Raw genomic sequence first — 21,733 nt, forward strand, 5'->3', positions numbered from 1 at the left:
GAGGGATGATTGCTGAAGGTTTGTGAACTGTCATAAGAATAGAAAAAAAACATCTTTATGGCAGGATATTAAAAGTTAAAACAATTGCACACTCACCATGATTTTGGAGCCAGATTACATCTTGTGCTTGTGCTTGGATGCTCTTCTTGTAATACACCAGATAGCATGGAAGTCAAACGTCATCCCAAAATAACAAAGCAGGAAATTTATTTACCATCAGCACAATAACACATTTTTGTTTGGCTTGTCCCTTTCAGACTACAGGGTGGCATAAAAAAAAAAAAAAAAAGGTTAATACATAAAAATAAAAAGTTATTTACAAGCACATCATCATGCTTTTCAATTTAATGGAAGCAATAAATAATGTTTTGTTCTCAAATAATAACATAAATCACAGTAGGTCACAATAAGATCCAAGGGAACACAGAGAAGGTAAGCAAATAAATATATTGACAATATTAACAACATACAGTATTTAATGTCGTTATCCCTTCTTGTTGAAGCCAGTAAAAGGGCTACTTTTTTGTTATGGGTTTAGGTCAGTACCACATGAAAGGTGGCCAAAATAACCATGGTGCGGGGGCAGCATAGAAAGACGTTGGGACCAGTTTAGCTCCAGATGCTGCGGGCTTGCTGACATCGGCCGCCTCCACTGCTTGACGCATAAACAAACGTGACTTTTATGGCCACTCAATTGCTTTGCAAGTGTATAATTCTGAACTGCATTTAGAAGTCACAGTTTGCAGAGTGTGAATCAAGTCTCGAGTTAAGCAATAAAACTAGTGCTGCTTCTAACTGTTCCTTTTTTTTTCTTTTTAAAGAAACATTATGTGCATGAATAAATTAGCAAGACGTGTCGTATTTATTATATAGAGGCAAAACACCCACAATTGTTTAGAACTTTTGATTTGACGTTGCTGTTAAATGTGCCCATGTCACATGATGTCGATCTGCATTGCTTTGACGATAGCGGACATCCGTCAGGTGGTGGTGCCCCCTCTAGGTGGTGAGCTTTGAGTAGCTGGGCGGGGAGAAGCGCCTACGCAGGTACTTGAGGATGTAGAGGGGCAGGCAGCTGACCAGCGTGATGGACGTCACCTTCCACAGGAACGACGGTGTGGTTATGAAGTACACATCTGAAAAACAAGAAAGAACGATGAGGATTGGCCATTTTCCCTCTGCACACAGATATGATACTAGAAACCCCTTAAAATATTATCATTAACGCGTAAACCATTTGATTCCTTTTGAGCATGTAGGAAGGGTTGCGTTATTGCTCACCTTTCCATTCTGGAATACTATATATTTCCATGATTTGCTATGGGTAGAAGTAGATTTAGACCGCCCATCCTCAAAATGTCAATGTGTTTAGCTTAATCCATCCATCCAACAAAAGGGGGAAAAAAAAAAACTCCTCGGTTAGCACAATGGCTAACCGAAACGGAGCATGAAGGCCAACCTTTAAAATCTATTCCTATGCACCTAAATGAAGAAACGTGTTCCGAAAAAAATAAATAAAGGGTACACTTGACCGCATGCCAGCCATGACTTGCAGTGGTGGAGATCTCAGGCTCAAAACGGAGCTCCACAGCCCACATATAGTCTAAAATAAAGGCTAGTAACATTTTGGGTGTTACTCAGCGTGTCCACTCATCAGGAACCAACTATTGTGGTCGTGTGTTTGAAACACCTTGGTAACATTACTGCAGGGACAGCACACCATCTCGCATATATGTATGAATGTAAAAAAAAAAGTCCACCAATTTACCATTCGATTTGTTGTTTTAAAACGATTCTTGTTTTCTGAAAAAGCTCAAAAATGAATCATGCTAATATAATCAATCTTAATGTGTGTGTATGAGTGTGAATACAAAGTCAAAGCAGATCGCAAGTTCTGTTTCCACGTCATGAAATACACTTGAGCGCACTGGAGGCATCTCACCGATAAAGTCATGCAGAAAGACGAGCGACGCCACGTAACAGGCCAAGCTGAGGAGTTCGGCAACCATCATGAGCCAGTGCCACGTCTGGATGGTCAGCGCCACCATCAGCAGCTCAGTGAGGATGAGTGACGTGAAGGAGATGGCCACAATGTGGACAAACTCGGATTCGAAGAGCAGCAGGGCCCCGTACATGATGATGCTGCCTGCGAGCACCAGAAAGTACATGTGGTTTTCATTTGATTGTTTTGGAACATTTTGGATCCAGAACCTTTTTCTCATACAAATATTTACCATGACTTTTTCTGCCAACAAAAATTAATTCAATTCAAAAAGAGGCTAAGCTAAGCGACGCAATGTAATGTATATTGTCGCAAGGTTTAGCAACCTGACAACCAAAAATGGGGTTAAAATGTGTGCAGTATTAAAAGATGGCAAATGTTTACCGACTAATTCTATTTCCAATTTATCAAGCGCAGAAATAAAACCAAACTTGTACAAAAACAAAATTCCAAGAAACTTGTAGAATTGAGTTTGAATGGTCCACGGCATTTAGCAAAAATATTATGAAAACAATATTTTAAGATTTGACAAAGTGAGTTCTTACCTTGATAAATGCTTATTAAAACCCATATTAGAAAAGTCTTAAAGGACAGCGGTCTGCCCTGTAAAAAGAAAAACAATTGCAAAATATTTACACACTGGTTTTGGTATTATCATAAATATTACATTTGTGCAAACATTTGTTAAATACCTTCAACAGGTCTTTGTATAACTCGGGATATAACATGGCCACCTCGGACTTGACGTCTTTGTCCAACACCAGGGAGAAGACGGGGAACATTGTGTAGATGGACGAGTAGCTGAAACATGTGCAACATTTATTGGTACGTGTTGTCACTTTGGCAGAAGGAAACATGGCGGCAACATGTGCGCTCACCCAATAATAAGGAATCCTTGGTAGAGCGGCACTGAAGCAAAATAGAAGACCGATGAGAAGACGGCCTGCGCAACAGAAGAGAGAAGTTGTTGAAGACATAGCAAAGGCATGCACTTTTATTTATACAACACATTTCATATACAAAGTAACTCGATCTACTTCACATAATTAAAACCACATTGAAAGGCATCTATGTGCAGCATAACAGCAATAAGCTACACGACAACAACCCAAAACACTGTAATGTGCCTGCGTGGCCAGTTATGCCAGCAACTGGTCAAGAGGCTGAATCTTCCACGTGAACATTCTTGACTGAATTGCAGCACCGCCAAGCAACTAATTTTGGCGTGCGGGGTTGGCATGGCTGATGCAGCATTGAGCTGTCAAGTGCCACGCAGGGCTGCTCCCAGCTGTGGTTGTGCTTGTCCAGACATGTGGAGGAGAACCCCCCCCCCCCAAACACACACTCCCACTTGAGGCAGTGAGTCATAGGCTCGCCCTCCGTGGCGGCCCCAAGGTTGGACTGGAACACGGTAGTGGTGCTGTGGGGGTGCTCTGACTCATGACCACGCCTTCCTGCCCCACATCGGATGCTTACTCTTGGGTATGATTGCGTTACTTTCTCTCATTTTTGGCTGAAGAATATATCTGTGTAAAACACATTTGAGTCATTTGAAATAATTATGTTTTTTTTTTGTTTTTTTTTTTAAATCAGAGTTGTACGTAAACTTTTCTAGACGGTTATTATTTTTTTCCCTCAAGGACATCAGGTTTTTATACTACTACTACTAATTTGTAATATATTTAGCAATATAGTGTAATAAGTGAATTAAGGGTTAGTTTCAGTAACAGGTGGAATTTTTCTTCTGAAATATCATAGGTATAAATTACAACACATAGTAAAGCTCACTCGCTCAAAGTCAGCTATGACTGGACCCAGCTCATCGCTGACCCCAAATACAAGTGCTACAGATGTATGAATGAATGAGTGCATTAGTGAAGTGTATCAGAACTAAAAGGGGGGGGAAAAAAAAGGACCAAAACGCCAATTGTGGTCTTTCAAAGATGGCTGATACCTGCATGGTGCTAATGCAAAGGCTCCTATGGATGACAAACTGGCTGAGGGCTGCCGAGCGCTTGTAGCTGTTTCGTCCGTGAACCATCAGGAGACGACCCAAATGTTTGAACTGAGTCACAGAGAAGTCTGCGGCCAATGAGGCCTGTTTGCCTTCCTGTCAAACACAAGGAACACAAGTAGGCCAGTGAGGACTTTGTCTACCAGAGGCGCCGCCAAGTACTCTAAAACAATGATTGTTTTTGTGCTCATGAAACAGTCAACAAAAACACACACATAAAAAGTCAGACTTGTTGCAGCTCAGAGCAATGAGATGTACAAATTCTGTGTACAAAAAAACATGGGTGCAATTCAGAACACTGCTGTTAAGAGATTTTTACCAGAAAAAAAATATTGGATAATAGGAGTACTGTCGGGTTTCTGGTATTTAGTCTGCCACTTCTTTGCATGTAAAATAAATCTTGCACACAGACAACGTGAAAATGTGAGTGGACATGACTTCACATTATGTGAACGCGAAAGGGATATTGACAGGAAAGGCGAACTTTGAGAGAGGTTTGCTCGCTAAGAGTCTCACTTTTCCCTCCACTCCCACGCCACAGTCGGCTTCCTGGATCATGCTGACATCGTTTCCTCCGTCCCCTAAGAAAAAACAAGAGCCATAGAGGTGTCAGGATTCACATCGACGGAGCTCCAATACGGCGGCTGCTGCTCAAGGCACGCCCTTAATTTGAGATCAGAACCCATCCATGTCTCAAATGAATAATTCTCTGATTTCTCTAGTCCTTCATGAAAGCAGACGGATTTATCTTTTGTGCTTAGACAAATGAAGACATTTGCAAACATCTTTTACTTTAGAAAACAATGACCATCAATCCTACTTGTGTGATATTGATGATGTTGTTAATGTTAATCACCAAATGAGAAACAAATAAATAAAAATAGTTGGTTAACGAACAGTAATCGGGGAAAAATGTTTTTTTAATACGCTAACAAAAATAAAATTGCATTAGATTATTCGACTAAAACGTTTCTTTAAAGTGTTCAATCCCAAAGCAGGTCGTATTCTACTTCATGAATACAACTAAATCCCTCAAGTATTTATATTTTACATCTGCCACGTCTGCGCTGTAGGCAGTGTTTGCACAATACATGTGATGTCAGTTGTCATAATAAAATAAATGACCATTTTATTCTCTAAATGGAAATACCAGATCTGTCAATTTGACCACTGTGCTTGAAAGGAAGCCCAAAAGTAGCATGGCACAAATCTATTAGTTTGGTACGCCTTTGATCATGAAAATTAAGAAAAACCAAATAAAAATAATGGATGCGAGATCATATCAGCTTGTCCAGTTGTGTTTGCTACGCACCGACAGCACAGGTGAGCTTGCCCGTCCGCTCCTGCAGCAGCCGGATGATCTGAGCCTTCTGGGTAGGAGCGCAGCGGCAGCATACCACGGCGGGACACTGACATGCCAGCTCCATGAACTCGTATTCGTAGTATTTGAGACAAACCTGCAGCATAGGTTTGCGTCGTCAGAAACGTTACCACGTTGTCTTGTTGTGTTCGCTTGATTACAAGACCTTAGATTACCTCGAGCGAGTCCCCTGATATCACCAGAGCGCAGTCGTGTTTCCTCCTGAAGGCGTTAAGTTCCAGATGGGCCTCTCCTCGTGTGGTCACCTGTCATTTGAGGCAACAGCCATTAACAACTGTGCTTGAGCGCACACATACACAAAAAGTTGCTGGTGTACCCAACATGCCTTCTCATTAACTGGTTTATTGTTAGCTATGGGCAGTCAGTCTGGAGAATTTCCAATTTTGTGTATTTTTACCTTTTTTTTTTTTTTTAATTAAGACTGGTTTATGTAAGATTTATAATAGTCTATCAGCTTCTGCTTCTTCAGTCAAATCACAACGTTTGCACGAGCCCCATTAACAAATTCTCTGGACTCCATTCCGGTTTCAAATTTACAGCTTCGCAACCTGGATTTCGGCCAGTGAGACTGAGGAAACTGTGTCAGCTTCCAAATGAGACCGAAGACGAGCTCAAATTCATCCCTGACAGCCCGTGGAGTTAATCTGTCATGAAGAGTTACGTTAAGGCCAGAACATCCGCCAGCCGCTGACTTCTCAGACGTCAGCGCGCATCAGGCCTTTGGTGGCGACCAGGAAACTAATCCAGATGTGCGTGTGGCAGGCCCAGTCAGCACTCCCACAGTGTCCACTGGGGCTCAGGTTTTCAAGGCGTGCCAACCATTGTTATTCTCTTCCAGTAAGCACGGTTGTACGCAAACGCTAACCTTAAGTGGGCGGCCCTCTCTCGGAGGTGGCTCGGTGCCAGGCATTGCGTTGCGAGGGGACCATCAAAGCCAAAAAGCTGAAAAACAAATTAGGAAACGAGGCCTCGGCGTGTTCCCGGCGGGAGCGTTTTGCTCGTTCTCTCCTTCAATTTGCTCTCCTTGACAGTGGCTTGGATGCGTTCACCAGTGGGAAGTGATTGATGCTTTGTGGATGCTGGCTGGGCCTGCTCAAGCGACCGAGCACTCGCTAACGGGCCTAGGAGGGGGGGCCGAGGGTTGACGTCTGACCGAGGGTGACCCACCCCGCTAGAGGAATCTCCACACTTACTGGTCTGAAGATGTGGATGTCCTGATTGCGGGTAATCAGGTGGGCATTCTTGGCGGTGCATGTGGCCGTTTCCAGCTTGTCTCCTGTCAGCATCCAAACCTTTGCAGGAAGCAAATAACATGTTTGCATCAATACGTCATGTATTGACAGACAAACCATAAAAGTGGGTCAATAGCAACACATTGTTTCAATGTATGATAATGATGTTTAAAAAGAACATAGCATGTATGTGGTGAAGCGCATTCAGGACCACAAAAATGTTAAACATTTCAATATTGAATGAGTGACTGAGAAAAAATATTACATCCGTGCTGGTATGGGAGAAGGAACATTAGCGCCGATTTGGACAATTTGTTATTTTACATATTTTACATTTCCATTGCATATTAAAAAAGACATTCATGGTAATTTCATGATTAATGTATATTTTTAAAAACCTCATCAAGGCCACTCGTGTTTTGATTTGTCGTTTTATATAGAAATGTTGTCCACCTTGATGCCCGCATTGCGAAGGATCTCCAAGGTGGGCCTGACGTCGGCCTGCAGCTGGTCCTCCACACCAGTCAAACACAGGAGCTCCATCTCCATTTCCAGACTTTCAATCACCGTGGCAACCTTAAGGGAGCGGTCGTGCACGCTGAGCTTGGCCTGGACGTAGCGTGCCTGAAGGGAGTCACGGGGAAGACAGATTGAGTCGGATAAAGTGATTTTTTTTTTTCCTGGTAGCTGCAGTAGAAAAGAGAATGTCAGAAATATGAGCAGATGAGATGCATAAAAAACCACATGCAGACAGTTGGCTGAACTGAAAAAAAAACATTCCAAATATTTCAGTTATAATTAAATAAGCGACATGTTTGCTCTTTCAAGCTGCTTCCAAAGCCACTTCAATGCGAATTGACGGCCCTCTTGTTGCCGCCGTGGCTCCGTGGTCACTCACCAATGAGATAACGCAAAAACAATCCGCTGGTGACTCATACAGGAAATACAAAGTGTGTGTGCGTGTGTTTGTGACTCACTGTTGCCCACCAGCTCAAACACACAATTATACAGTTCAGTAACTCAAGCCTGCGGGGGAGCGACCCCACCCTTCTCGAACAATGAGTGGGATGTGGGGTCACTAGGGGGTTCAAAGGTTAATCTAATCACCCAGCAACAATCGTATTTATTAGGACTGAACATCGAGACAAAAATATGAAACTTTTCGTGCTGCTGTTCTCATGGCAACCGGTTCAAAAGAAAACGATTCATCTTTGTTGTGTTGTACATTATGTTCACATTTTGGGGGCATAAACTTTTGAAAAGCAGGTTCTGGAGTGTCAATTCACACAAGCACATCATGTGCCCCATCGCTATGTACGAGTAGAACAAAAAAGGTCAGGCAAGTAAACTTGCGCTAAGGACATGCACTATTGTTGGCTCAGAAATTCCCTTGGAATGTAAATAAATGGTCAAATTGATGCTGTAGTTTGCCATTTTAAACTATGTGGTTTTTAAAACTAGGCTTGAAATGGAAAGCAACTGTGAGGCTAGCTTTGGACCCACAAAAATAAGTAAAATAACGATTAAACTAATCAATAACTGCAGGGAATCAGTGTTTCACACTCACAAATGTACCTCAAAATCTTGATACTGCTCCTCAGTTAGGGACTTCTTGGAGACAACCAGGACTCGCAGACCTTCTCTCGCCATGTTCCCGCACTACAAAACAATCAGGAGGTATCAAACACTCTTTTCCAATTTCATTTCAAGTACAGAGAACCCCCCCCCCCCCAAAATAAATTTAACCAACCTTACAGCTGTGATGTCAGATGATCAAATTCATGAAACCCCCACCCCAAATTTTATGCCACAGCTGCCCTAAATGACCAGCATTGGTAATTCTGAAACATTTTTCAATGTTTATGTAATGAATATTAATCCATTATGCAAATTCTGACGCTTTAAATTACATTTTAAAACCCAAGAATGATGGCTATTGCTATCTATATATTTTATAATTTACCATTTCTACAAAAACAGTAAAGCGCACATTACTATTGATTAAAACATCAATTTGAGTAATTTTCTTGTAATGCTGCGCTAGGAAAAAAATATGTACTACACTAAGCTATTTGATGTGAAAAAAAAGAATGTCCAAAAAAAAAAAAACTGACTACCTCTTCTTCCAGCCAATCATTATACTGGACGATACCAGCCATCACCACATCAGCACCCTTCATGTAGAACGTGATTTCTCCAGTCGATTCATCCTGCAATTGAATTATTATGATGTTTAATTTTATGAGTACCCACTGAAATGTGTTTTTCCAGTTGGCGAGTTTAATATGTTGTGAAATGCATGTGCCTCCTGCGTTTGAGCCGTCAAAAGCAGTAAGTCATCAAATTAATCTGTCATGTATTTTCTTCTTAAACCCGCCCCAATGTGTCGCCTAGCAACAAACACAGCCTAAACTGACAGTAAAACCTTGGTCTGTTTCTGAACTTGCATTCAGGAAACATTCATGGAACAACAACAAGTATATTGGCACTCACTCGCACGATGATGCCCATCCTCTTGCTCTCATAGGTGAAGGGGAAAATTTGCAGGATGCTGAAATTCATTATTTGGCCAGTAGGGGTCCTGAGTTGCATGGAGGACTGATCTCTCCCCACCAGCGTGAGGCCAACGCTCTCTGTCCACTGCACCAGCGACACCTGCAGACAGCAAATGGAAAAGACCCTGCTTGAGGTTGGACTGACAGAAGACTGACTATTGATCTGAATGCCATTGTGTCACATCAAAGCTCCATTACAGCCTGAAGAGGCTCTTTGATATTTTGGTCACATTCAGCATTAATCAATGTCTGGAGCATTTGGAGCACTTAACGTTATTGATTATTGAAACTTCAGGGATGTTTTTGTCATTAAAATAATGTTTGGCAGTGTCTCAAGGATAGAGGAGGCCAACTACTTCCATTACTGAAGAGCATTTCAGAGAGAAAATAGGGGAGATTAATTAGACCACAACTTGCAAACCAGAAGTTGCATCAAACAACTAATCCATCAACCAATGTCTGACAGGCCGAATGGCAGAGTAGTCAAATACATAGAGCAGCAGAAAACAACACAAGTGACAATATACACAATTAACGCTATTTGAGTTAGACGGTCAGAGGCTATAATAATAAAAAATCCCTGTACGACGATACTTAACGATGAGAAACATCTATTGAACGTTCTCACCCAAACTTTAATGCAAGCGAATGTAAAAAAAATTATCATAAGTTCTTCGGTGACGATGTCATCTAAACAGTTAAAGCACACGGCCAAGAAAGCGACATCATTGACCAGTACTCCTAAAATGAGCAGCACCAAACTGCCAGAGTTAAAATGTACATCCAACAGTCAAAAATGTAAATTGGCACTATATTAAGACTTCCCTTCGGCAGCAGGGAAACCAGTTTAACTTGCCGAGTTCTGGAATGCGCTTCATACTACAAATTGCTCATTAACGTCACATACAAAGAGTCGAGTGGTGTCATTTCCTTCAAACAACAAATGTAGGCGGGCTTTTACAATGACAAAAGCAGTGACCCGTGAAATATGTGCTCAAAGGAAACCCAAAAGGGGATAAGTGCAAGAGGCTGGGGAGCACATAAAGGAAATCCGCATTTACGCTGCAGGATGTGGATCACGTTGAATTCAGCAGGTCACTTCCTGGTGTTCAAAGAATGCTCACCATGGAGGACATAAATGTGGGATGACACTTCGAGGAGGAAAGCAGCCGAGTGGAAAAGCCACGGCGACAAACACAGAACGGTCCAGGTTGGGATCGTCTGATGGTGTTATAAAATTAATGTGGGGAAAAATGCAAGCAAATCACTCAGCATGGCTGGATGTGTGAGAACATCCAACTCCTGGCTCAACCTGTGTGCTTTTCTTTTCTGAGGGGGACACAATGAAATGACGCATACAGTGGAATCTCCTTACAAGTGGTCAAATCTGGAGTCAACGTCATGACTTTGCACATCAGAGGATAGACATCTTCACAGGATGTAAAGAAAATTCACTAGAACAGATGGGATCGTGTCTCAGGTTAGTACCTCATCGGGGCTGGCGGCCTGGTACACCCTGCAGGTGTCTTCATAGTGCTGCTCTGCCTCGGCCTGGTCCGTCACGCCGTTGGACTCGTATGTCGGAGTCACGTTGTGCACTAACGCGATGGCTTTCACCGCCTCGTGAACTCTACTGCTGATGGTCTTACGAACTTTTGTGGCCGCGGGGGTCCTGGAGGCCGGAAAGTCATGAGTGGGCTGAGGAGCACACACAGGCCACAGATGAGGACAGATGAGATTATCATGATATATGCAACCAAGAGATGGGCACCATTTATTGATTTTGGACTGATTGAGTTTAAAGAGGCAATTTGGTGGCTTAAAATTTCATATCAATGATGGTTTGTTGGTTTTATTAAATATGCAATGTTTATCTTTACAGCCCGTTTGATTAAAAAAATAAATAAATCAATCGTTTCACTCATTCTCTCACTCAGGCCATCACGCAACTCAAAAAGTCCAAATGTAATCATTGGAGTCAGTGCGCTACACAAGAATACGCACATGTTTTCAACTAACTAGCCATGTTTTTCATGAACTATGCTTTTGCACTGAGGCCTTTCTATTATTAGCCATTCGCACGTTGCAGAGGTTAATGGCAATGTCATTTAACACGTTGGGGCAGCGCATGGCTTTTGGGTTAATCCTGTTTCCTGCTTCACTAACCTCTCGTGTCAAGGGGGACAAAGCATATGATCAGAGGTCAGGAAGAATTGAGGGGTACAAACAATCACAAATTGTTGTTGCTTTAAAAAAAAAAAAAAAAAAAAGTGCGTCCTCATTCTCTGATGGCTCCTGATAGTCAAGCGATAATGTTCTGTCCCTTTCCATGTTTTGCACCTGTGTGTAGGCACTGAACACATGGCTCTGCACTTCATCCATGGAGTCCATCCCGTATGCCACTGTCCCGAGGTGGAGGCGGCGAAACACCATCTCATTTTGAGTGAGCGTTCCTGCCATTCAAATAGTCACAGTCATTCAAATCAGTCACAAAAATTCTACTAAACGTGGACCTGAAGAAAGCATAAAATGTGTGATCAGTAAGGTTTCTGCTTCAATTTTTCTCACTGATGCTGATCTGATTTAAATGAGCATTTCTTCTCCTATCCAACCTGTTTTGTCAGTCAGCAGGTAGGAGATGCGGCCCAGCTGTTCGGGTATGGTGCTGGCTCTCACCACCGTGCCGGGTATCTTGGAGTCCTTTTTGATCATCCAACTGAAGACCATCTTTCCCATATCCAGATTGACCCGCAAACTATAGAAGAAAAGAGAGTACACAATGAAATAAAGCCACATGTATAGCATAACTGCAGCGCCACAATGTGGAGGGTTTCATGTCCCACCTGATGGGCACGATGTTGGAAAAGAGGAGTAGGAAGCGCAGGATTTGCAGGTACCAGCGTCCCGCAAAGTGCTGCAGGGCCACCATGACCAGAGACACTACCACCAATGCCCCAAACAGGATCTTAGTCAGGCAGTTCACTTCCAGGTCAAACAAGCCCACCTGACATGAACACCACAAATAGCCCAATTAAATGTCGCGATTCAATTTCCAAGTGCAATATGCAACAATTTTTATGTTCAACACATACAAGACCGTCATTTGCATGCCTGGTTTCAGCAAACCTACCTTGTGCCTTGGGTTGGATGTGTTCATAACGCTACGCAGCTCCTTGCCGGTATAGATAACAAGCCCCACTACCGTGCCTGTCACACGGGAACCACAGTCATTCTAATAACCAATGCTAAGATAAAGATCATTCTTCCAAACCAAACCGCTCAGCACCTACTTTCACATCTTTCGGTAGCTTACCTGAGGCAACCACTGTGCTGGCCCATAGAGTATTCTCAATGCTGAGGCTTTCGTTGATGGGAGGGTCACCATCTTCCTGTAAAAGATGAGATGTTGAGGAAGGTTCTTACATTTTTTAAGTCATGTTTCCACCAAGTATTTTTGTTCAATAAAGACTAAAAAAAATAATTAAGTTATTTAAATCATAGTAACTTATTATAGCTATAATAATGATTATTAAGTTTATATTTACTGGTAATAAGGACAAGGTGTTAAACAGAACATTTCACTGATGAAGTAACACATCATGAGTTAACACAAATCTAAACCTGTTTGCTTCTTAGGACCAGATAATTTTGCACACACCCTGGTGAAAGTTCCAATAAAGTTATGGATGTCGATGTTTGGCTCTTCTGCGTATACGTAGGATCGAATCTGTAGAAGGTCCTACAAGACAACGTTATTTAGGAGTTGGACATTCATGTTAATTAACGCTATAGTTTGCATGACTTTTACACAGTTTTGGAGCGCGGGGATTTTGGTCCATCACTGTTCATGTACTCACTGAGGCGGTCGGCAGCCTCTGCGTGCATGCCACAGGGAGGCGCAGCTTCCAGTCTGTCTCCCCATCCAGTTGATCAGTGCGAAGGAAGCAGGAGCCTGAGCGAGAGAAGACAAAAGCTTATGCCCCATAGAAACACTTCCACCACTCGGGGGTGACAACAGACAAGTGTCAAGAAGTGACATCTCAATTCATGATCTGTGAGCCAAAACAAGTGACACAAAGTCTATTAGAGCAGCCATCTGTAAGAAACAATGTGTGGCTGTTTTTTTTTTGTTTTTTTTTTAAACACTGGGAGTTTTGCTGACTAGGTTTGGCCACAGTAACTAGTGGGACAGAAACCTGACACCCTGCCACCAAATTTAGTCACTTGAGTCATGTGGCACAAAAAAACAGCCCAGTCCTGACTCGGGATCTTCATAATAGACCTAATGGCGTCCACATGGAAGGGAGATACCCGCACACTATTTCCAGGAAAACAAATCGGCTGTATTCGTTTTCCTGGCCATAAAGTCATAACAACATGCAACCTTGGACAAAATTAAAGACACATATGTTGTTGTTGCATTAGTCAAACTTAATCCACGTGATCAGTCAAATGAGGTGCTTTTGTGTCGTGGAACCTTTAACGTTTAGGTAGACAGAAAGATAGCAGTCTTATTTTTTGGCTTTCTTGCAAATTATTATTTTTAAAAAGAGTAGCCTCAGCAATACCGCCCAAATTTCATAGGAGCGCAAAATATAAACGTGTTAGGTTTTTCTTTGGCATTCTTATGGCAAACATTCCAAAAAGATAAGACTAAGTGGGTCCATGGGTATTCAGAGATAAAAGTCAGAACAGAAGCACCAGTATAAAAAAAAAATATATAAGCTGCATGAAAACACTAAATAAATATGTATTGTACTGTATTGTCTAAAAGTGCCTGTTCGTGTAGTTCGTTAAGTGTGTTTAAGTTATGATAAGTTTGATCAAGGACCAGCTCATCCCCATTTACACAATTTTGGGAACGTATCTAAATCTGAAGGATTTCCATCAACCGTGGCCCTGGAATGTATTGTGTTACAACTTAGTTCCACTGTCTGGAAATTATTCCAGTTTTGATTGGGTTTGCACAATTTCATTTGCAAGACTAGCGTGAGGAGGAGAGGTCAATGTTTGGTCTACCTCACGTGAATGTATAACTGGAAGCAGCAACCCCAGCCCCCTGCCTCCAACCACGCCAGCTTTGACTGATAGTATAGTACTGGACCCAATTACAATTTAGGCATTATAGGACTTCCTGTCCAGGCTCAGGGCTAATCCCTGCACCTCAGCGCCTTTTTTAAACAAGTCATTTCCCCAGCCAGATCTGGATGAATGACCAGCAGATGTTTACCATTTCTCTCTGAGGTCCTTAAAAAGATCATGTCAGCAGGAACACGCTGGTTCTACAAAGAGAGGCAGAAAGAAAAACATCACTTCCAACATCACTTCCTGCTCCTTCACCCCACCCACCCTCCTTCTGCTCTTAAAATGTTTAAATCATCACGTCGCATGTGGCACATTAGTAACATAGACGCAAAATCTCAACACGGTTCTTCTGGATCACAGAAGCATATTCTCCAAGATGTAATATTAAATCAGTCGGACATGTAGACGGAATATGGCGGGCGACATGTGTGACCTTTCCTTCGGCCAGTCATTCAGAAAGACGCTCTTCGTTGGAAACTGAAGTACGCCTCTCATATTTCGTGTGCAAAACACCTCAATGGAGCTGCCATAGCCACACTTTTAATTTTAATGGAAAGCGACTAGATATACTGAGCAGACCTAAAAATGAAGTCAAAATGTACATCAATTTGCTTGGATCAATTGATAAGCATTACGTGGGAGATTTTTCCATTCTTGCCGTGCGGAAGCATTTTCAACAAACCTTTTCCACTATTATAAGATCCCCCACTTGAATGTTGCTGCTTTTGATCTTTGCTGTGCCTAACAGGGAAGAGAAAAATACAGGAAACATTAAAGGTAAAACCATCAAACACGTCAAATGTTTCTATCATTAAAATATGGTTTAGAGTAAACAGCAAAAATATCTCAAATATCAATTGTAGGAGTGCCAGTTGCTTTCCCGCACGCTGACGTTTGGGGGAAGTAATTTTCCATGCAGATCTGAAGGAATGCTGGGGGAGTTGAGCCTTTCTCTCTCATTCCATTTGGAATTAACAGGCAAATTTGTTTGGAGGAGATCACTGACCCCTGACCTCTGCCGTGACCTCCGGCCAATGCATATGCAAGACATTAAGGCACATATAATATCACTATGCGTCGGGGTTCATGGGAATTCACAGTTCTTCTTTGTCCCATTGTGACGACGGCGTTTCTGCTAAGACGTGCAAAAAATTGCATTAAATCAGAACTTAAAATAATTGTGATTGTAAGTATAAAGAAGTTGTGATGGCAACGTGTCGTCCACATTTTGGATACTGGAGCAAAACAAGTGTGTACAGGGGGCCGCTATCGTGGAAGCGGGCGGTCATTAGGTTTACGGCTAAAACAAGCTGCCACATCAAAGTGGCAGAGTGATGGAAACCACAAAAGGTCTTTTGCTTTTTATTTTTATTTTATTGTTGCTCACACTTCATATCATGGCCTTGTATACTCATTTTATGTCTCTGCTTTGAATTACACACCGTTTCCCCTCAGAGCCAGTAAGCTTCAACGGGGCCACTCCTCTACATTTAATAGATGTTGAAATGTGGGAAAGGTGGCAACATGGCTGCAAACATGAGCAATATTACTCTCCGGAATCTGTCATAAGTTCCTGTGGAACTATCTTCTAAACCTTTACTGTGTATTTGAAAGCAAACTTCAAAGCCTCCATTTGGACATTTTGGTTTAAATACCAATGCAAACATCTGAAAATACTTATTTTATTGTTTATTATTTCATTGTAGTATGTTTCTGTACACTTGTTTATTTTGTTAAGTGATCCAAAATATACATATGAACCTAACCGTCCAAATCTTAAGTCTGACTTAGTCATTGTGGTATGCAACGCATTAGTAAGCTTGCAGGGGGGTGGAGCTTGACATTCTGCTATCCTGTGATTGGTCAAATGAGAATTAGCTGCCTTCTCCAGCATTACAATGGAAGATATTGAATGTCAAGAAAACACTTAAGTAGAGTGGTTGATAAAAATGAAAAAAATATATATGCTTGTCTGTAAGAAAACATAAGATATGATAACACCAGAAGCTTTTGTAGTTCTGGACTTAAAAAAGATGTATGAAGAAAAAAAAAAAGTCAATAGTAATTTGATACTTATTTTCTGATGGTTTTAATGCAATTTTGCAACATCAGACTGATGTCAGAAGCAGAGGACATGACCATTTCCCCACATGTGTTCAGACACACTCACTTTATTTTTATTGCAGTAATGACCAATTGGAAGTACTGAAATCAGCTTGAGAACAAATCAATAAATGCTCAAAATGTCTTTAAAGTGAAAAAGTATATCCTCATTCTGTGGATGATAGCAATGCATTGTGGGTTTTGCCTATATGTGAAACATCTCCATGTTTTTTTCTCCAATAAGTAAAAATATTGAAGATGGATAAACGAGATCCGGAGATTTTGTTAAAAGAAATTTTGGGGGAAAAAATAAATTGGGGGGCGGCACGGTGGCGCACTGGGTAGCACGTCCGCCTCACAGTTAGGAGGGCGCGGGTTCGATTCCACCTCCGGCCCTCCCTGTGTGGAGTTTGCATGTTCTCCCCGGGCCCGCGTGGGTTTTCTCCGGGCACTCCGGTTTCCTCCCACATCCCAAAAACATGCTTGGTAGGCCGATTGAAGACTCCAAATTGTCCCTAGGTGTGAGTGCGAGTGCAGATGGTTGTTTGTCTCTGTGTGCCCTGCGATCGGCTGGCAACCGGTTCAGGGTGTCCCCCGCCTACTGCCCGTTGACGGCTGGGATAGGCTCCAGCACTCCCGCGACCCCCGTGGGGACTAAGCGGTTCAGAAAATGGATGGATGGATGGAAAATAAATTGGGAAAAACAGGTCTTGACACTTTGAAATTTGACAATTGATTAATTTCCCAATCCTACGCGACCTGACTTTAAGGGCATCCCATGCTTACCTCTCATTGAAAGCTTGCTGTAGATCTGCGAGTTCACCTCTTTATCTCGAATATAGCATCTTATTTCATCAACGGCCTCTCGCATGATGGTGATGGTCAAGACCAGACCCTGTTAAATGAAATTAAAGAATCACATCGTCAGAAAGGTGACTTATTGACTAACAGAGTTTGCGAAAGGCCGCATACCAAAGGGACCCAGTAGGTGTAGAGGTCACCCAAGCGTAGCTCCTCCACAAACTGAGAGCAGGCCAGCAGCAAGAAGTACAAGTTGAAGAAGTACTTGAACTGATTGAAAAGCACCTGTTGGGGGAGAAGACAGAGAGACACAAAATCCTAATAAGATAACGAGACAATGAAGTACGCTATTTAGGGTGACTTTCAATTTACAATCCAGTCTGAACATCCTCATGGGAATACTGAACAGGGATTTCCATCTGATTTGGTGAAAATACCGGCAACTTGTGGTCAGGGAGAGTTGCTGTTACAATAAGAGCCACTAGAGGGCAGAAGGTTTAGAACAGGAGCCAAGGCTGATACATCTGGTACTGTACAGTTGCTTCTTTTAAGGAGGTGGCTGTCTACCATTGATGTAGTAATTTATTGATGCAATAGCCCCACGTGCATTTGTAACTAGTAAAAAAAAAAGTGTGAATTTCTGCCGGGGAAAATACAGTGCCCCTCACACTCGTGTATAAATGTTTGGTGGTGGTCAGAAAGGATAAGACGACCATTTACAGATGTAGACATTAAATCATTTCAATACCTAAAACATCTTACTGAAATGAATTGTGTCCTGAGATTCAACTGTATGCAAGTCTCAGAAATGCCCGGAGCAGACTACAAAAATGTGTCACTTCCTGTCTAGGAACGAGAGCAGCAGCCTTAACCAGTATCATAGTCACATTTAACACTCAAGTTACAACCTCATTCAATTCCATTGCCACCAATGTGAGAGATTACTAAAGCTGGGTGCAGGCAAAGAGACCAAATGCTAAGACACACAACAACAAACTTAAAAAGTTCCACTTTGCATTGCAAAAGCCATCTGCTCTTTTGTTTGACAAACAATAACGACTTTCACCAACCTACTGAAGATCCTATCCGAAGACAACTGATTAGAAAGCAAATGTTCATGCAAAACACAAAACAATCAGAAGTGAAAACAGGACAGCAACCCCCCATCCTTAGGCTCACGTCAAATAAACATGCAGACAAATGGGATGTAACATTTGCAAAGTCATAGTCCCATTTGCTGCACTTAATAACTGGCTTAAATGCAAACACGCAACATGAGAATCCAAAATCTTGTAAACTTACATATATATTAGTTATTTGATAATAGGAGACAAGGTGGCCTCCTGAGCTGGTTTGTTGTTGTGCGATACAAATAATCGTCCGACTTCTGAATTATATATGTGGTTGTTGGGAAGTGAAATAGAATGGTGACCTTTGAGTGAAACTAACCCCTGGCAGGAAAGTGAAGAAGTTGTACTTCTGGTTGTTGATGACATTCCGGGGGTACCTCTGCTCCCGCTTTTCTGGATGGCCGAGCCACACCGTGCGGGGACGGAAATCGCACATGCCACAACATTTGGACCACGGGCAGCACCTGAAACAAAGGGGGAAGTTAAAAATAACCTGCCAACAATTCAACTGACACAAGATGATACAAACCCAGCCACAAATAGTAGATTTTAATTCATTCAAGACACCAAAAAAAATCAATTTTAAATATTTAAAGACACTGATAAGCACTAAATTGATTTAAATATGCAGTTTTACAGCTAATTCACAAAACACTCACCCCACGCCCTTAATGGCGACTTTGTCTTTTTTGTACATTCTCGTTTTGCATAGCATCTACATCAATGTTTCGTAACACTTCTTTGTATTCAGTTTTAAAGCATGACTTCCTCCATTTGAACGCTGTTTTGAGTCCACCACAGGCAAAAAGCCGACAGCCACCTACGGTGGCGCCTTGATAGATGTTTAATTCGTTCTGTGACCAAGCTTGTAACTCAAAACTTTTTTATCTCAAATCATCCCTCCTCACTGAAATGAATTTAAATTCCGTTCATCTGTTCTCCAAAATAACAATATGGCACTATTTAATATTGTTCTTTAAAAAGCATACGGTAATGACATAACACAACAGAACGGCAATAAATAATATTTGCTTTGCTTATGACACAGACATGCTTCTTCTGGTGTGTGTTTTATTTCAAAAATACTTTTAGAAAAATTGTAGTCGAGAAAAATGTACTTGTGTGGATGTGTTTCAACTTAAGAATTGCTCCTAATGTATTCGCCGTCACATCTCGAGTTAATGTGTGGCCACAAACATAAACCACACAGATTGTTCAACTGCATGTCCATAAAGAGAAAAAAAACGGTGGTTTCATCAGGAAATGGGTGACCACTCCTAAAGTTCAAACCAGGCCAACATTCCATACGAATGAACTCAGTGACCCTGTGATTAATTAATAACGACACTGTGAGTTATAAACCCAGGACAAAAAAAAATACTGTGAAACCTAATTTTGAATCCAAACAAAATATCTAGGAATGATATGCTGTTCAAAATAGCACAAAAGATTCTGTGTATCATATATATGACATCAATGCTACCTGCACTGGATTCAAGTCAGCGAGTATCATAGCAAACAAGAGAATCCCTCTTTTCTTTGTCCTTTTGTCTTTTCTTAAAAACCCTGTAATGTGAATTCAGAGATTTGTATTACTATCTTTGTATGTCTAATTTGAATGAATGCAAATGAAAATAAGAAATTGAGCTTGTAAGTCAAGATTTGACCATTCCCGCTCCATGGTTCCTTTAAATTACTCTTTTGAAAATAAATTGTGTTAAAAAAAAAAAAAAAAAAAGAAATTCAAGCAATTTTGGATTTGACATCATCATTGGATGTCCATCTGACGCAAAAAAACTGTGATTGAATTCCTTGTTTTGTAATAAGGTTTCATTTCCTGTCATCATGCGATTGAGAAATGTTTCAACCCCGCAGCATTTCCATAATCTTTTGGAAAATGTTTATAGATGATTCCCATCATTGCCTTTGCCATCCAATTATGACGTCATTTCCCCCAATTGCTGACAGGAAGCAGATACGTTCAAACAAACAAACAAACAAACAAAACAACATTTTGTAAATAAGAGTATTTTAACTACACTGTTGACATTTCTGGGGGTAGAAAAATAAACAATAACTTGGGTAAATTGAAAATGGCCAATTAGTTTGCGACTGCGTCTCGTATTTAAGTCACGGATGTGTCATTTTAAAAATTGCAGGTATTAAAAAGATATAGAAAACATGCATCAATAATTGCAAATCGAAGCCCTCTTCAGTATATAGATTTGTTTTCTATTGATGTCATCGTTCAGTGTCATGATCTGACGGTGGTTGTGTTCAATGGATGGCATCACTTTGAGACATTTCAAAAGCCTCTCCATCAATCTGCACTAGGCCTGTCATCCATTTAAATTAGTTAGCGTACAATCATGTTAATAAGTAAACTTTTTGAGTGGAAAAAGCATTGCTCGGGGCCTGCATGTGGGTTGCGTTTGCACTGCGACGAAAAGGCAAATATTGACGTCGTCTTCAAGTGCACTTGCTGCACGCTCTCCCCGGAACAAGGATGTAAGCTATATAAGCTAAAGCTAAAGCTAGCTGCTAAACAGCCACATTAGGACAACACTCTTTACCTGATATATGTATTAAAAACATAGCTATAATCTATACTGCCAATCGTTTAGCAACCCGGAATTTGTACATTGTCCCTCCCCGCTGACAACACAAAGCAATCGTTTGTCTTCAATGAAGATGGCTGCAAATGAAAGCGACAGGGCTGGCAAAATGAACGCGTGTGTCATTTCAACAATCCTTACCCATGTCTGTGTTTGCTGTTGTTTCTCTTTGGCCGCCGGACAGGCTGCAGGGGAATATTGTCGGTCATTCCGGAGAACAGCCGCCACGGGCACGCAGCCTGGCTGGGGCGGTTCCGAGCAGAGGCTCTCTGGGTGGAGGCTGTCACTTGCACCGTGCCGCTGTCAGAGAGCCGGGGTGGGACACACTAAGCAGAAAATGGGGGAGGAAAAACAAAACGGGTGGGAGACAATAAACAGAACATGGGGGAGGAAAAAAACAAGACTTTGTAAGATGACAGATTCTGAGCTCCGTATTCATTATAGTTGTTTACAATTACTTGAGTGTGCATATATGTTTACCCCAAAACGGGATGAACATCTAATTGGGTAGTTAATGGGCAAAATAAGTTGAAACATTCTTTCAAATATAATTGTCATTCAAAAAATGTTTGATTTAATTCACAGGTCCCAGAAGTATATTGGCCCTATTACAAATAATAGAAGTTTTTTTCATGTACCTGTGCCAATGATGTAGAGCAAGAGGTTTTCACAAGATGGCCAAAGGAACATAAACATTAAAGAGGCTAATAAACCCGTGAATTTATTGTTTGTTTGGTGGTGTACCTTCTGATTTTTCCTCATGCAAACCATGTGCCTTGGCTCGATTGGGAAACACTGTTAAGACTCTTAACATG

General features: G+C 41.5%; 1 protein-coding gene across 1 annotated transcript; it reads right to left on the reverse strand.

Moving 5' to 3' along the window:
• Positions 1 to 185: 185 nt before the first annotated feature.
• LOC119138076 (probable phospholipid-transporting ATPase IIA) lies at positions 186 to 21,238 on the reverse strand. Its single transcript, XM_037277824.1, has 28 exons — positions 21,060 to 21,238; positions 18,623 to 18,767; positions 17,345 to 17,458; positions 17,159 to 17,267; positions 14,952 to 15,010; positions 14,415 to 14,466; positions 13,042 to 13,136; positions 12,843 to 12,923; positions 12,498 to 12,573; positions 12,315 to 12,391; positions 12,028 to 12,188; positions 11,797 to 11,939; positions 11,525 to 11,637; positions 10,673 to 10,882; positions 9,123 to 9,284; positions 8,747 to 8,839; positions 8,205 to 8,288; positions 7,083 to 7,253; positions 6,591 to 6,689; positions 5,553 to 5,642; positions 5,329 to 5,473; positions 4,533 to 4,597; positions 3,957 to 4,112; positions 2,881 to 2,945; positions 2,695 to 2,803; positions 2,548 to 2,605; positions 1,943 to 2,146; positions 186 to 1,136 (listed from the first exon to the last, which is right to left on the reverse strand). The coding sequence occupies exons 1-28, from the start codon at positions 21,125 to 21,127 to the stop codon at positions 1,000 to 1,002; spliced, it is 3,141 nt and encodes a 1,046-aa protein (XP_037133719.1). The 5' UTR covers positions 21,128 to 21,238; the 3' UTR covers positions 186 to 999.
• Between the last annotated feature and the right edge of the window lie 495 nt (positions 21,239 to 21,733).

Source organism: Syngnathus acus, chromosome 2 (assembly GCF_901709675.1).
Source record: "Syngnathus acus chromosome 2, fSynAcu1.2, whole genome shotgun sequence".
Lineage (NCBI taxonomy): Eukaryota > Metazoa > Chordata > Actinopteri > Syngnathiformes > Syngnathidae > Syngnathus > Syngnathus acus.